The sequence below is a fragment of the Corapipo altera genome, unplaced genomic scaffold (genome assembly GCF_003945725.1).
Source record: "Corapipo altera isolate COAL_440 unplaced genomic scaffold, ASM394572v1 55, whole genome shotgun sequence".
NCBI lineage: Eukaryota > Metazoa > Chordata > Aves > Passeriformes > Pipridae > Corapipo > Corapipo altera.
Window position 1 is genome coordinate 3,152,114 of NW_020884882.1, and position 16,275 is coordinate 3,168,388.

The window sequence follows — 16,275 nt, forward strand, 5'->3', positions numbered from 1 at the left end:
GAAGCACTGGCACGCGTTTCCCAGAGCAGCTGCGATCCCTGCCAGTGCCCAAGGCCAGGCTGGACTGGGGTCTCAGTATCCCAGTCCTGCGTGGGGAGGCCGGGCCGGGGAACTCTTTAACGGCGCCTGCGCGCCCCCGGAACTACATCTCCCGGCGTGCCCAGCGGCGCGCCCGTTGCGCATGTGCCCGCCTGGAAACTTCCAGTCGTTGTGCGCGGTGGCCGCTGGGTAGAAGACGGGCGGTCCTCTCGGCGCCATTTTGTGGCGAGGCAGCGAGAGGCGCTGTGCGGGTGTGCTCGGCGTGAGGTGCCGGACAGCGTTGTGCAGGCTGCCTGCGGATCCTGGGCGGCGGCATGGGCTCGGACAAGAGGTTAGCGGCGACGGGAGGGCGAGGGGGAGACGGGAGGGAGTGGGGCGGGCGGGCAGGCAGTGGCGGAATCGCGGCGGGCGCTTCGCGCTCTGAGCTCGGCCCGCTGTTGTGCCGTAGGGTGAGCAGGACGGAGCGGAGCGGCCGCTACGGCTCCATCGTGGAGAGGGAGGACCGCGACGAGCGGGAGTCCCGCAGCCGGCGCAGGGATGATTACAAGCGGTCTAGTGAGGAGCGCCGCGGTGACCGCTACGATGACTATCGCGACTACGACAGCCGGGACTACGACAGCCGAGACTATGATAGCCGCGATAGCCGAGACTGCCGCGACTACGACAGCCGGGACTACGACAGCCGAGACAGCCGGGTCTGCCGGGACTACGACAGTCGCGACAGCCGCGATTGCCGCGACTACGATAGCCGCGATTGCCGCGACTACGACAGCAGGGACAGCCGAGACTACGATTGCCGGGACTACGACAGCCGGGATTGCCGAGACTACGACAGTCGCGATAGCCGAGACTACGATAGAGACTACGACAGCCGCGATTACGATAGCCCCGAGGTGAGCGGGGCCGGGGGGAGCCTGGAGTGGGGCCGGCACGGAGGGGTGTGCGGGGCTGGGGGAGCCGGGGCCGGGTGCGACCCGGGGCGATGCCCGAGGCCGTGGGGACCAGCCCCGGGCCGGGGCTCGGTGTCCATGTCTGTCCTGGGCCGGTGGCACTGCGGGCACACGCTGCGGGCAGTCGCGGGGGCTAATCCTGGGCACTGGCTTCCAGAGGGAGCGGGAGCGCAGGAACAGCGACAAGTCAGAGGATGGATACCATTCCGATGGCGATTACGGAGAGCACGACTACAGGAACGATATTAACGATGAGAAAGAAAGCAAGACCATCATGTTGCGTGGGCTCCCCATCACGGTTACGGAGAACGATGTGAGTAGCCGGGCAGGGCTGTGCGGGAGCGGCGGCTGCTGCCATTTTGTTGAACGCTGCATCATGGTGGCCCCTCTCCAGCGCTGCCGAGCTGCCATTTTGAGTCCTGAAAGCTCTTGAACTGTCACTGTTAGAGTGACAGAGGTCAGTTCAGCGTTAACCAGTTTCTTTCAAATGAAACAATCCGCGAATAGTTGTTTTTTCATGCATGTTGGAATGCTTTCTGCAAGAGTGGATTTTAAGCTACGTGCTCTTCGCTGCTTTTCTTTATTGGAGGGAAGAGGCAGGCGTTTGCTTCTTCCCACCGCAGCGATAGAGGAGGGGGACTGAGATACAGAGGCGGCACTTCCTTCAGTTTTTCTGGTCTTTATTGAGGTCAGAAGTTGTGCCTGATGGGGTCTCACACAGACACCGAGCTCCTCAGCCAAGCACAGCCCCGCACAAAGCTGCTTTGTGCAGGCACAGCTGTGGGAGTCATAAAATGGCTGCTGCTGAGCTGACAGAGCAAGTATATGTGAGCTTGGTACTTGCTTATCTTAATACTTTTAATAGAAAGATGTTAAAGCTTTAGGTTTTTTGATTGTAGTTTTTTTTTAGGTTGTTTTTTTTTTCCTTCCTTGCTGGATTATTTTGGTTACCAAGCTGTACGCCCACAACTGTTATTTGAGGGTTAGCCCTGTAAAAGCTGAGCTATTCCAGTTTGTTTTCAGGCAGGCGACTCCTCTGCCTCTGAGGTGTTTGTGTGTTGATTGCTAACAGGGAGAATGCTTTTGCAGCCTTTCTGCGGCGTTTTGTTTTCCTTTTTTTTTTTTTTAACTGATTCCTTGATACCCTCCTAATATTGAATGTCTTAATCACCACTTACTACTCTAATATTTTCACAAGTGTTTCAGAACACTTTGTTTCTGAGGTATTGATATTGTAGCTCTACAGTCGTGCAGTAACTGTAGCATAGTTTATATGAATGTTTAATTGTGGACTCATCTTGGGAGTGTAGGCAATGCATCTCAGAACTGCTAGTTGTTTTCTTAAGTTAACATTACTTCAACACTTCTAGTTGTGTATGCAATTTTCAGCTTTTTCCACATTTTTCATGAGAAAAAGCTACTTGCATTGAAGATACTAATTACAGTCAGCATAAAAACGAGTAGCTTAAGATCAGTTTTGATTCTGCTGAGCAACCTTGTTGTACGTAATGTAGTTTGAATTCTGTGAAAGCTGCTGAAAGACCTTTTGTCTTCTGCTGTGGCATTAAAAACTTGGTGTTTGTTTTTCCTCCATGCCTCCCCCAGCAATTTACGTTGCCTGTGCCGCAGCCTAAGCAGCTTTATTACAGCTGAAGAACTGACGTCTCTGTAGCGTTTTCTTTGAGGACACGTTCTTCACAAATCTACTTTATCTCCTGAAAAACTGGAGGGGATCTGTTAGAGGATGAGAACTTCAGCATGAGACTTAGCAATACATTCACCGTGGAACCCTGCAGTGTAGGCTGCTTGTATTTCATTGCCAGGAGCAAGGGATATTTAGATATGCAGGGAGAGAGGGATGTTCCTTTTAAAAACTTGGAGTCAAGCACAGTGTTAGCCAAATCTAGCACAAATTACCTTGGAACACAACATCATAGGGATTCAGATTCTGGATGATTCTGTGGCCTGAGTGAGGATGACAGTTTAGTGTAGCAAAGGGCTGTGTGGGCTCTGGTGCTTGTCAGAACCCTGTTGGGTTCTCCATAAAGGTTTTCTTTGTCTCTGAGGCAGCGCTAAGACTGTTGATGTTTTGTGTACCACTTGTATGTACTGTAGGTTGCTTTTGTGACTTCTAGCTGTCTGCAAGATGTGAAAAATTTAACTGTTTGATCAAAATCTTACGCAGATTCGCGAGCTTATTGAGTCCTTTGAAGGTCCTCAGCCTGCAGACGTGAGGCTGATGAAGAGAAAGACAGGTGAGAGCTCTTAATCCAGTTTTTGACATCACCTTCCTCTTCCCCAGCCCAAAAGAGTATCCAGAATTGTCCCCAAACTGCAAGCACATGCATTACCAAAAAAAAAAAAAACCAAAAAAAAAAAAGGGTTTGCCATGGCTAAGGAATGTGGCTTTTTGGAAGACTTATAGATAGCTGGTCAACATGTTAAAAGAAGTCTGTCTGCAGGGGGTTTTGTTGACAGGTATTGGTAAGTAATAATAGTGTAAACCCATTTAATAATATGTAGTCTGTTGCATGGTTACCTTTAAACGTGGATTCGAATCGAGTGAAATGTAGCCAGTTAAGGCAGCTTGGTTCCTTGCCATGGCAAAATAACGAGCAGATCCCAGCAGTTGACGTCGCATTTGTAAAGCTGCTTTGTCATGAAGTAATGAAGCAGTTGGAGAGAGATTCGCCTGTTTTAAAGGAACTGACTAACACAAGTATCCCGTCTATATCTGAATGCTGTCTCTAGGTGTAAGCCGTGGTTTCGCCTTCGTGGAGTTTTATCACTTTCAAGATGCTACCAGCTGGATGGAAGCCAATCAGGTTGCTTCACTCACCAAGTCTAGATATTCCTGAAAATGGAACAAGTCTGTACAGTTAAAAAAAAAAAAAAAAAAAGGAAAAAAAAATAGAGGTGGAAGGAGTGGTTTGTTCCATGACAGTGATTTAAAAGACTAAAAGCTTTGTATATATTAAAATTTGTAACAGTAGGATAAAATATAAGGAGAGAAATATTAGGAGAGAAAATTGACCATTTTGAGCACTCTCTGGTAAAATGTGTCGTTCTTTTAAATGGCTTGGTTGTGATTTAATTGGCTCGTGAAGATTTGGCTAGTAGCCCTTAGAAAATCCAAGCTCATTTCTACTTGGTGTTTCCTTCTCTGCTATCAGAGAAAGCACCAGATCTCCATGTTATGTAGTTATTAACCCTGAAAGACAAGTGGCTGTTCCCCCACTTAAAGAGGGAGAACTGGCACTTCTAGAGGAAAAAGCACGTTTATCCAACTAAATTAGGTAGAGTGAGTTCTCACACCTGTTATTCTCTGTATTTTGGCTTTTTAGTTAGTGTGACTTCATCAGGAGCCAAAACACAGTAAAAGTCCTCTGGTTTGTTTTCCCATGAGGTTTTCCTGTGGTACTGCAGTTTCACTTGCTTTTACTGCTTTTGAGTATTCATAACCTGTTTTAACAACAGACCTTAAAAATACTCTCAAAATGAGAAAACTACCAAGTCACTGTTTTCTCTTGCACCTGAGTATTTGATGCAAAGGTCCTGGGGCAGCATGATGAATAGTTTTCTGCTCTGTTTATGTTATAATAAAGCAATGGCACTGTAATGGGATTCATGGCAGTTCCAGAAGATGGAACTTTTGTGCCTTGTGCTGGAATAATGTTTCACAAGTCCCACACCATGGGTGATGTTCCAGCCAGAGAGCAGCCTTCGGATTCTGTTTTCCTGACATGCTGCTCAGTAGGTCCGGTGGATGCAGTGGAAAGACTTAATATCAAGAAATTAATGCTGAGCGCATTTTCAGAAATGAGATTATTTTAATGTATACAAAGCTGTACTTATCTGTAACTTATTGAAATATATTCAAATTCACTCCGGTAACCAGCCACCCCAGTAGTAGGGAAAACGTAGCCTGTCCCCAGCAGCCGGGTTGCTGACTTACATGACAGAATGATGTATTGCAACTATGCCAGCAGCCTTGTTTCTATGTGTGCACATCCAGTGAGTGCTGGGCCCTCCAACCCTCCCTCCTGCCGGTAGGAGCAATGGCTTTGCCCTATTTAGTTGTGCAGAATGTGAGAGCCTTGTTCATGCTACGTGCTAGATCTGTCAGACCCTGTTGTCAGAAAAGCCACTGATCCTGACACTCTGTGGTACCTCTGCAGTAAATCAACCTGCAAAAAAAATGGTTTTTCTGTTGCAATGTCTGGGGTTTGGCCTCTAACATGCACTTCCTCAGACATGCTTCCACCTGTTTGACCAAAATATGTTGATGGCCATATTTTGAGAGGGCATTCTGCATACCCATGCTTGGCAAAGCGTGAGGCTGAGAGTCAAGGCTTCTTAAATAGCTGTAAATTCCTAACTCCTCTGAAGTCAGAGTGAGAGGACATGCTGAAAGCATTATGAACTTTTCCTACCCCTGGAGAAGCTTCGCATGCAGTCTAGTTACTGATTTTGGAGAGCTCCTGCCTGAATGAAGAACACAAACCTCTCGTGCAGGCTTCCAATTGAACCGAGGCATTAGTCAAATGAAACCACTTGAGTTATGTTTCAGTTGATGCCACTTGTAATCCAACCTTCAAGAAGTCTAAGCAGGGTCCCTTTGGGAGGAATTACTGTATTTTCAAAGGGACACTTCTGAAGTGTGCTTGGAAAAGTAATACAAATATGGTGGTTAAAAGGTCTGGGGTATTTGGAGTAGGGGATGAAGTGAAGCAGTCACCTAAGGACATGTTTAAAAAGTTGCTCAGTGCTGTACCAGCAGTGAATAGAAATGTGGGGGCAAAGAGACTCCTAAAAACGTGTTAATCCTGAACGCAACAGATTAGGACTTTGTCTCCTTCGAGACACTTCCTGGTTCCATGTCAGCGTTTAGTGTTTGGCAGCTTTTTCAACACTCCCTGATTCCGTTTATCTTTGCTCCACATCCCATTCTCTTACTGCCCTCGTCCTCCTCTCTGCAGGATTGGATGGGCAGGGTGTAGGTGGCCGTGGTTGTCCTCCACATCCTCCCCATATGTTGTCCATTTAATTCAGGAGCACTGATTCCTCCGAAGGGTGCTCTGCCATGGGAAAATGAACATGTGTGTCTCGATACAGGAATAATTGAAACCACTTCTTTTGCAGAAAAAGCTGGTGATTCAAGGGAAGCAGATCGCAATGCACTACAGCAACCCCAGACCTAAATTTGAGGACTGGCTTTGCAACAAGGTACAACGTGTGTTTTTGTTGGAGGAAGTTTGTCTTGACTCGGTGCTCTCTACTGGCTCAGTGGTTTGAACTAAGTGACACGTGATTCAGATGCCCTCCTGCTGTCCATAGGACGTGGTAGGCATAGTGAGATGAGGGAATGAAAAAGATTCATAGCTGTGATGGCCGTGGAGACAGAGCGACAGCAGTGTTGCCCCCAGAGACACACAGATGGGCATGAACTGTCCTTGATACTGAGTATGAAGTCATTAGATGATGACTAATCTAGTGTCAAAAAGCTGCTGTTGTGCTACAACCTGCTGTGCACTGCTCGTTTAACCTCTCAAAGGTGAGATGATTTAGTAAGATGAAGACTGGGCTGTTCTGTCAGCCTTTAACTACACCTTTTGCCCATAAAGTAAACTTACTCCCCAGCCTGTGTTCCATTGTGCTTTTGAAAGTAGTTACTGTGCCTGGGATTGTAAGTTAAAGACCACATGGTTAAAATAACTAACTGATTTGGGATGACTAGGGAAAAAGTAGCTGGGATGTTCTGAAAAGCAACTGTGGTACAGATAAGGGTGGCTTTTGATGTTCTGGATTAATGTGGTGGGTTTAGCTTTGTTGTGTTACTTTGTGTGAATGTCTGAGTTTTGTTATTTTACAGCAACTGCAGCATTATTACAAATTATCCAAGTTCTTACTGGTCTTCTCTTGTTCATCATAGTGCTGCCTCTACAACTTCCGAAGGAGACTAAAATGCTTCCGCTGTGGAGCGGACAAATTTGGTACGTTACCTCGATCTCTTTATTGTGTTTGATTTTGTGGGAAATTCTGACCTGTGTAGGAAGCAAAGTTTATTGTAGGTCCTAGACTGGCTTGTGAAATTCCAAGCTTGACTGAATGAGCCATGTCCTGACTAAAACGTTTTCTCTTCTTACGAAGATTCAGAACAGGAGGTACCACCCGGAGCAGCAGAAGCCGTTCAGTCTGTGGATTATTATTGTGATAGTAAGTTATCTTTGACTTATTGTAGAATATGAAATGTATACACGTGAATGTAAAATGTACTAAAAGTCCTTCCCATACCTCAGCCTGCCCGCTGAAGGACGTGAAATACTCTGCAGAGCCTTAGTGTGTGCACTGATGTTGTACCTCTTCTCCCCAGCCATCATTCTCCGAAACATTGCTCCTCACACGGTAGTGGAATCCATCATGACTGCTTTGTCTCCATACGCATCTCTGGCCGTCAACAATATCCGTCTTATCAAAGACAAGCAGACCCAGCAGAACAGAGGCTTTGCGTTTGTGCAGCTGTCGTCTGCCATGGTGAGGGCCTTACTCATGCACTCAAGAGAAACAGCAGGTTAACCTGCTTTTCTGGCTGCAGCATTTAGAGGTCTCGAGCTGTCTGAAGGACTGCCCCAGATCTCTGAGGGTTAATGGACATTCAGCATGTCAGAGCTGTTCATCAGTAGCTGCAGTTGGAAAGAAGGTGGTCTGGGATTTTTTGTTCACAGAAATTAAGATCTAGGGCATATCATGTGGGAGAAGGTGCATGGAATTAGGCTTCTTCCATTTTGAGAAAGGAGGAGGAGGCAGATGTTGCTCTTCTCTGCAGCATCCAGTGGGAGGGTGTGAGGACAGCAGACATATATTGTTGAGTATACACAGATAGGACAATGGGGAACAGTCATAAATTGAAACATGGGAAATTGCAGTGAGGTACAAGGAAAACCTCTTAAGTTTCAGGGAGGTTAGGTACTGGCATGGGGTCCCTGAAGAGTGCTGGAGTCCGTGTTCCTAGAGGTACATGTGGCACTGAGGGATGTGGTTTAGTGGTGGACTTGGCAGTGCTGGATTAACAGTTGGACTCGGTGATCTTCAAGGTCCTTTCCAACCTAAATAATGAGTCTATGTACCAAACTTGATCAGCAGTATGATCTGTTTGGATCTTCTTCAGTCAAAGTGGAGCAGGTTGTTGGGCTTAAATGTGTGCCTGATCTCAATCTTGCTGGCCTCCCGTTTGGAGTAATTTGGGGCTTTATAAAGCTAAGATTTAGGAATGTTTTTCATACTGAACAACCCATGGAAAAGCTCAGTATATGATCAGTTGCACTGTGCATGTGTATAGCATGAAGAGATGGAGGTGTTCTTATGACTTTAGCTCTTTTCAGCAGCTGCATATGAAAAGGTGGAGCTTTTGGAACTTCTGAATCCCCCTCAGTAACCTGCCTTTCATAATAATGAGTATTTCTCATTGTAGGATGCTTCTCAACTGCTGCAGATTTTACAAAGTCTTCAGCCACCGTTAAAAATTGACGGCAAAACAATTGGTGTTGACTTTGCAAAGAGTGCCAGAAAGTGAGTTGCAATAGCAGTCGATTATGGTTTTTGGTTTTTTATTCACACTTCCCCCCCATTTATATTGGAGGTTTATTGTTGTCACCCAGGCTTTTTTTAAGGTTATTCTAAATTATTCTAACTCCAGAGTTTTGTTTCCCTTATGTGTCTTGTGTTGCATGCATCCTGCTTTTCACTGTGCACAAGTAGAGTGAAAGCAGTGTTTCCCACCTCCCCTTTTTCCAGTCCTCTGAAGATAACAGCATAGCTGCTTGTGTGCATAGCACACTTGTTTCCTTGGAGACCTACTGACTTATTACTGACTGTACAACAATGAACCTGAAGTTCCTTTGCTTGCCAAGCAGTGCTTTGGCTCATTAATTACATTCAAAATGTTTTATAACTGCCAAGAAATCCACGTGTAGGGGCAGACTTGACCTCCTTGCAAAGGGAGACACTTCAGAACAAAAACAACATTTACTGAGATGGCTGATTTTTGTGATTGCAGAGACCTGCTTCTCCCAGACGGTAACAGAGTCAGCGCCTTCTCTGTGGCAAGTACAGCCATCGCTGCAGCTCAGTGGTCATCCACTCAGGTATGACTTGGAGGCTGTTGCTCATAGACCACATAATTTCCCTGCTGGCCACTTGCCTGATTGAATTGACCAGTGGCAGATCTGGCTATGACACATCTGCTCTGACAGTCAGTTTGGAGCCTAAGCAGTTTTGAAATTCTTAAATGCAGTAACTTACCTGTTCCTGACAAAAATCACCTTGCTTGAATTTCAGCCACAGACTGGAGAGGGCAGCACCCTTGACTACAGCTACCTCCAGTCAGGACAGGATGGCTACTCACAGTATGCTCAGGTTAGTAGTGGAGGTCGTGCTGTAACCAGTAGGTTGTTGTAAGTTGAGTATCCACTCACCTTGTGTTGTCATTCATTTCCCTTTTTAGTATTCCCAGGATTATCAGCAGTACTACCAAAATCAAGGAGTGTTGGACACAGACACAGCTACCATATCAGGTAGTGCTGATATGTAATTGTTTGTAATGCTAATTTTGAAATAGTGATAGTATTTTGCCTCAGCCTTTATGTTATTTTGCTGTGTAAAAGGAGACTTGGCTTATTTTGCTTTCGAGGGGTCTGAGGTTGTGTTGATAGAGAGCTGTAACGGATTTGTTGAAGTGCAACCGCTTGTGCAAGATGAGAGAGAAACCTCTGTTTCAAACTGTTGGCAAAGGCCTTGAACTCATGAGAACAATGTGAGCAGCTCTAGCAAGTGTTCAGCACTAGCGTTGTCAGAGGCCAGGAATTGCTGACTTTGGGAACAGAATATTTCCTCCTGAAAAGGAAACTTACTCCTTGTCTGTGTAGAAAATACTCACTGTGTATCTGTCTCCTTTTGCATGCTTATTGCCTTGTTTGGCTGCTCGAGCTGGAATTAGGAGCTGAAACTATAAACAAAGTAATTTTAGCCCTAGGATGCAGTCTTGTTTTACAAATTAGCGGGCTTACGCATTACTGCTCTCTGTTGGCAGGAGCTCCGGTCACTACCACCACAGCTGCAGTTGTGTCCCAGAGTCCTCAGCTGTATAATCAGCAGACAAACTCACCTGACTCTCCGGTAATTACAGCACTGATGAGTCCTTGCTGTCAAAGCCAGGGTTATGTGGGATATAGGCTCAGCTGTAGCCTTTGCTTTTTAAAGTGGGTACTGAAAGTGGCTGAGTGTCCATGGGTTAGTCACAGTGCCTGTGTTCACAAGTCACCTGCCATTTGTTTTCTGTGATCGTTTTGCTCCTTGCTGAAGGTGAGTGCCAGGTGTCCTGGTGAGGAGGAGTTGGCTGTTGTAGCGTGGGGTGGGCTGCTCATGCCTTGGCTCGCTGTCCCTGTTTTCTTGCGCCTTGGTGACAGATTTTCTAATGGAGGTTGCCGGCTTGGGGTTTTTTTTCAGACACAATCAGCACCACCTACCACTAGCGCGCAGGCACAGGCGGCTCCCCCGACTGGCGTCGTGCCTGGAACCAAGTACGGTAAGTGCTCGGGAGCTGCTCGTGGGGACAGGTTTCTGTCACTGTGTAGCAAGAGAGGGACTCGGCTCTGGCCGAGTGTCACCGTGTGTCGTGGTGAAGCTGCCCCTGGAACGCGTTCGCTGCACGGTTGTTTAAGAGCCCTTTACAGACGTGTCTGCCGTCGTGGCTGCTAAATAATCTCCGAATTTTACCTGAAATGTAGAAAGATACCTGTCTGAATTCGTCTGGAACGACCATGTCCCACACTTTAATTTTTTTACAGCTGTCCCTGACACTTCCACCTACCAATATGATGAATCTTCAGGATATTATTATGATCCTATAACAGGGCTCTACTATGATCCTAATTCCCAGGTAAACACAAGTTCTTCCCACATGTCTTAACTGTTAAGGTCCATTAGTTTCCTATCTCTCATCATATGAGTGACATTTGAAGTGCACAACATACCAAATGTTGCAGATAACTCTCAGCAGTGTGTGTAGAGCTGGGACTTGACTTCCCCCTGGTATAGCCCTTCATTTTTCTTTCTTTTCCTTAATTTTCCTCCAAATTTGGCCCATATAGGATTAGCACTTGTCACAGCCACTGTAACTGAGCTATGTCGTTGCGGAGTGCCCAGCAAAGTGCACCCAGCTCTGGGCTCTGGTGGGTCGTCTCTTGGGAGAAGCAAAAGGTTCTCCGTAGTGCTGTTGGGCAGCACCGCCTGTGTTTGGGGACAGAGGCTTCAGCCACTTCCTGTCTTTTGACTCCTCTGTGGAGTCTGCAGAACTTGTTTGGACTCTACAAAACGCCTTCCCGTGTGATGCAGTAGTCTGAATCAGCTTGCTTGGGTTCTCCCGTGGACACCGAGCTCATGTGAGTTGTTTTAACTGTCTGCCTCTCCTTCCCTCTGGCAGTATTACTACAATGCCTTAACCCAGCAGTACCTGTACTGGGATGGCGAGAAGGAGACGTACATGCCTGCTGCAGAAGGTGTCACGTACCAACAGACAGCTACCACAACCACCACCAAAGAAGTGAAGGAGAAGAAAGAGAAGCCTAAAAGTAAAACAGCTCAACAGGTAAACGACAGAATGGGATCACAACGGGGATGAAGTGTTCTGTGGAATGTGATAATAGTTCTCCTTTTTCATGGCAAAGGAAATCCTAGGTTATTAAATGGGGGTGCATGCCTGCAATTTGCAGGCATTGTAGGGGGCTGAGGAGAGGTGGAGTTGGCAAGGCTTCAGTGCAGAAATAAGCTCTGCATAGGAGGAGTGCTTATGGAATCCTGCCAGGACCAGTGGGAGTATAACTGAGCCGTCACTTAGAGGATTAGCTTGATAAGAAGGGTTTGTACAGTAAAAGCAGCAAGCTGCGGTATCTTTGAACACTGTATACAGGGAAACAGCTGCACTACATCCAGTGTGCCGGGGTTTAAAAATAAAAGGTAGTGGGTTGACTTCTTCTGAAACTGCATGTGAGATTGAATGCGTGTCGTAAGAGATTGATAGCTGTGAGGGAAGCTGTGTGAGCAAACCACTCGGCATTTCAGATTGCTAAAGACATGGAGCGCTGGGCAAAGAGTTTGAACAAGCAGAAAGAGAACTTCAAGAACAGCTTCCAGCCACTGAGCACCAGGGAGGAGGAGCGGAAGGAGTCAGCAGCTGCAGATGCAGGCTTTGCACTCTTTGAGAAAAAGGTGAAGGTGCTGGCAGTGGTGTGTGGCAGGGGGGGGTGTGGCAGAGAGCTCATTTCTCATGATGGTCTTGTCTCATCCAGGGAGCTCTGTCTGAGCGACAGCAGATCTTACCAGAGGTGTTGAAAAACGGGGATGATGAAAATCCGCTGAAGGTGAGTGTGATACCTGGCAGAGGTATTACCAGAGGTTACTGGTGAAGCACTGGAGAGGAGCTCTAGCAGATACTTGCTTTCCAGCCTGCATGTCCATGATATCACCTGTAAAAAGTGGTGGTTGCAGTGATAACGGTGCGAGTGCAATAGGGTGACTGAGATACGCTGAGAAAGGCTGTGATTCCTTCTAGCCTCAAGAGCTCAGCTGAGGTTTTGAGGTTTCTAAATATGGCATACTTAAAAGTATTGTTTGGCTAGTGGGAAATAAGTCTAACAGCCATGTAACACATGGTTCTTTTGAGCTGCAGTACTCTAAAAATGTGGGCCATTACTGAATAGAACACGGACTCTTGCAACAGAGGTGGCAGGGAAGTCTGAAATACTGAACACTACCTTTGCTTCAGTCTTCACTGCCAAGGCCAGCCCTTTGGAATCTGCCCCAGGAGAACACAAGAACTATCACTGTGAGGGTGACTGAGCACTGGAACAGGTTTTGTAGAGAGGTTGTGGAGTCTCCTTCCCTGGAGATACTTAAAGGTTGTCAGAACACAGTCCTGAGCAGTATGTGCTGGGGGACCCTGCTTGAGCAGGGAGGTCGTTCTAGATGGCCTCCAGTGGTCTCTTCCAAACTTACCTGTTCTGTGATTTCATCCTTAGCAATGGGAGAGCAGTGCTCCTCCTGTGATAAACACACATCTGCTGCCAACTGTTGGCACTGCCCTTAATGCTGTCCTTCCTTTCCAGCGTGGCCTCGTGGCTGCCTACAGCGGTGACAGCGATAACGATGAGGACTTACTGGAAAGAATGGAGAATGAGGAAGAGAAGCTGACTGACTGGAAGAAGATGGCTTGTCTCTTGTGTAGAAGGCAGTTCCCAAACAAAGATGCTCTAATTAGGCATCAGCAGCTATCTGACTTGCACAAGGTATTTGCACTATGTGGTCAGGAAGGTACTCGGATGCGATAATTCAGTGTGTAAACCGAAGCCACGATGCATATTGCTGTTTGGAAAGCTATTAAAAATAGGTGCAAGTGGATTGTTGCTCTCCCAGAATTCAGCTACTTTAAAAAAACTGTTGTGCACTTCGTGTTGTTAAAGTGAATCTCTTCTTGTTTCAGCAAAACATGGATATCTATAGAAGATCAAAGCTTTCTGAGCAGGAACTTGAAGCCTTGGAGCTGCGTGAGAGAGAGGTCAGTGTTGAGATGAGCAGATGAGTAGCTAATGGAAAACCTGCATAGGTGATCTGTTGAGCTCTCCTTATCCTGACCCACGTCACTTGAAATAATCCTTGTAAGCCAACCCGTTTTCCGGTCAAGGTTCAGAGCTGCCCTGTTACATGGAAAAAAGTGTCCCATAAACCACAACTACTGCTTAGCAGGGAAGGGTTACTCCACCTCCAGCTCAGGGCTGCCAGACTGGGACCAGAAACTTTCGAGCCTCTTCGTACCTCAGTGCAGCTTCAGATGTTCTCCAGGGACTTGGATCTGGGGTCCTGCTGCCTGTGGTTTTAATTTTAGCGGACTACAATATATAGTTTTCTGCAGCAGCAGGCATTTAGCTGACTCCCATAGCTCAAAGATGAACAGGAGTGTCTTGGAATCCATGGTAACTGCGTTTGCTTTATGCAGATGAAATACAGAGACAGAGCAGCTGAGAGGCGGGAGAAGTACGGCATCCCAGAGCCCCCGGAGCCCAAGCGCAAGAAGGTCTATGACGCTGGCACAGTGTATGTATCCAGAGCTGCTCAGCCATGGCTTCAGTGCACGATGAGCAGTTGGGTTTACTCATCTCTTCTTACTGCAGGAATTACGAGCAGCCCACCAAAGATGGCCTCGACAACAGTAATATTGGCAACAAGATGCTGCAGGCCATGGGCTGGAGGGAAGGTTCAGGCTTGGGAAGGAAATGTCAGGGCATCACAGCACCCATTGAGGTAAGAGGGATGTCTCCTTGAGGAGGTTTGGTGCTTTTCTTTCTTTTTAACCAGAAGCAGTTGCTGCTCAAGATCTCTGGAGGAATATGCTCTGCCATTCACAGTAAAGCTGCTGCTGTTCACGTTGGCTCTTGTGCCTGTTTGTCCCAGGTGCTAAAGCAGGGGCAGGGCTGTGCTTCCTTCCTTTGGCACTCCACTCCTGAGGGTCTGTGGCAGTGGTACCCCAGAATGGGCTTCGTCCTGCTGCCTTTCCTGGCCTTGCGTACGCTGTTAGGAACTGTTCTGTGCAGTTTCATTCCTGCTCCTGTTGGGGTGGGGTCAGAGTAGCGTGAAGGCAATGAACATGAGGTGGTGTGTGTACTCTGGTCTCCTGTGTCTGTGTTTATGGCTGTGGGGATCCACACGGGAACTTGGGAAGGTTGGCTGGACTGATGAGTTTTTTGGCAGTGCCCTCGTGGTGGTGTGGCCACTCACTGCAGAGCTGAAGCGTGTCTCTCTTCCCCTGCAGGCCCAAGTACGAATGAGAGGAGCTGGCTTGGGAGCCAAGGGCAGTTCCTACGGCGTCTCCACTGCGGATTCGTACAAAGATGCCGTGCGGAAAGCCATGTTCGCCCGCTTCACGGAGATGGAGTAACGCCTCTGGCCTGCGAAGCACTTCTTGTTAGCAAGAACTGACTGTTAATCTCTGTAGCCTTGGTGACCTGGCTATATTCTGGTTTTGGTTTAGAGCTGACCATTTCATTCCCTTGGACGTTGTTCCCTGCTCGGCATGTAACACTTCCATGAGCAGATTGTTTGAACTGACCCAACTTCATGCTGGAGAGCTCCTCGTTAGACCAAGGGGGACACTGATCTTTGTATGGTCGTGTATATAGTGTAATGTATTCTGTGTTTTAGTGTGTTTTCCAGCTGCTGCTCCTGCCCTCTGGAGCAGCAGCAGGACCTGTTAGCTGTGGTTTCAAACAGTCTCTACTCTCCTTTTGTTGTATTGTCTGTCTTTGTTTTTTTTGGAAAATTTTCCTGTACATTTTGTATGATACATCTTTGTATAGACTTTTTTGAAGACTTTGATTCTAGTTGCCAGTTTGGCTCATTTCCAAAAGAAATACATCCAGAAATTATCCTACTTCTGTTTGTTGGTGGGTGAATGAAGAATTAAGTTGCCAATGCTGCTTGTCCTTTCTGTCATTCTACTTCTTCCTTGACGAGACTTCATCCTGGAGTCTGCTCCATGCGGCACTCTGCTCGCCTCCCTCCTTTTATCCCTGCACTGTGCCTTGTTACCAGTGTCGTTCTCACAGCTCCAGCATGGATGGTGGCTGGCAGAGTGTAAGATCTCTGTGTAGCCCTTCCTGTCAGAGCTGTAGGAGCAGGAGAGAACCAGCAGCAGGAGCCTCTGCTGGCCCGATGGGGGGCCAGAATGTGTGGCACCTGTGGGGAGGTTCCTGTGCTCCACCTCAGTTTCCTCTGGACACAGCGTGGGGAGCTGCTGCAGGCTGGGTGACAGTGAACATCGTCCTTCCTGAGCTGTCCTGCAGCTGTTCAGTTACCGCCTTCCTGTTCCTCTGCCTGTGTTGTGCCTGCCTTGTCCATCCTCCTGTCCTCTTCCCAAGAACCAAGATAAGCAGGGCAAGGCTCAGCCCTGAGCTCTGCCTTTACCGATGCTGTTGGCTGTGGGTCTTGCTCAGCCTCCACACAAAAACTGGGAGTGGTCTTTCCTACTGTCCATATGGGCACAGGAACAGGTTAGGATGAAACAGGAGCAGCTTCACAACTCGCTCTTTGTGCAAGGCCTTTCTGTGGGTTGAGCCCAGCTCTCCAGGGCTGCTGTTTGGGATGGGGGGAATCCCAGTTTGCAGGCTGCTGCAGCTGCCTCTGCACCATGTGGCACAGTCAGGCTGCTGCCTGATCTTTGACGGGTGTCTTGGGGTGA

The 16,275-nt window shown here is 47.6% G+C and overlaps 1 protein-coding gene across 1 annotated transcript; it reads left to right on the top strand.

The window, feature by feature from the left end:
- The first annotated feature begins 222 nt into the window (after positions 1-222).
- Positions 223-15,509, top strand: RBM5 (RNA binding motif protein 5). The gene is made up of 24 exons (XM_027640195.1): positions 223-370; positions 488-932; positions 1,147-1,302; positions 3,175-3,244; positions 3,741-3,814; positions 6,132-6,215; positions 6,922-6,982; positions 7,140-7,205; positions 7,363-7,523; positions 8,461-8,558; positions 9,046-9,133; positions 9,327-9,404; positions 9,493-9,562; positions 10,078-10,163; positions 10,494-10,572; positions 10,835-10,926; positions 11,470-11,634; positions 12,108-12,254; positions 12,335-12,406; positions 13,151-13,330; positions 13,525-13,599; positions 14,038-14,135; positions 14,213-14,342; positions 14,851-15,509. The coding sequence occupies exons 1-24, from the start codon at positions 354-356 to the stop codon at positions 14,974-14,976; spliced, it is 2,718 nt and encodes a 905-aa protein (XP_027495996.1). The 5' UTR covers positions 223-353; the 3' UTR covers positions 14,977-15,509.
- The last annotated feature ends 766 nt before the right edge of the window (positions 15,510-16,275 follow it).

Bases quoted from the DNA above. Each gene is read 5' to 3' on its own strand.
- RBM5 (XM_027640195.1), top strand. The intron at 10,164-10,493 runs GTAATTACAGCA...GTTTTTTTTCAG, and splicing joins CAAACTCACCTGACTCTCCG to ACACAATCAGCACCACCTAC. The intron at 11,635-12,107 runs GTAAACGACAGA...TCGGCATTTCAG, and splicing joins AAAGTAAAACAGCTCAACAG to ATTGCTAAAGACATGGAGCG.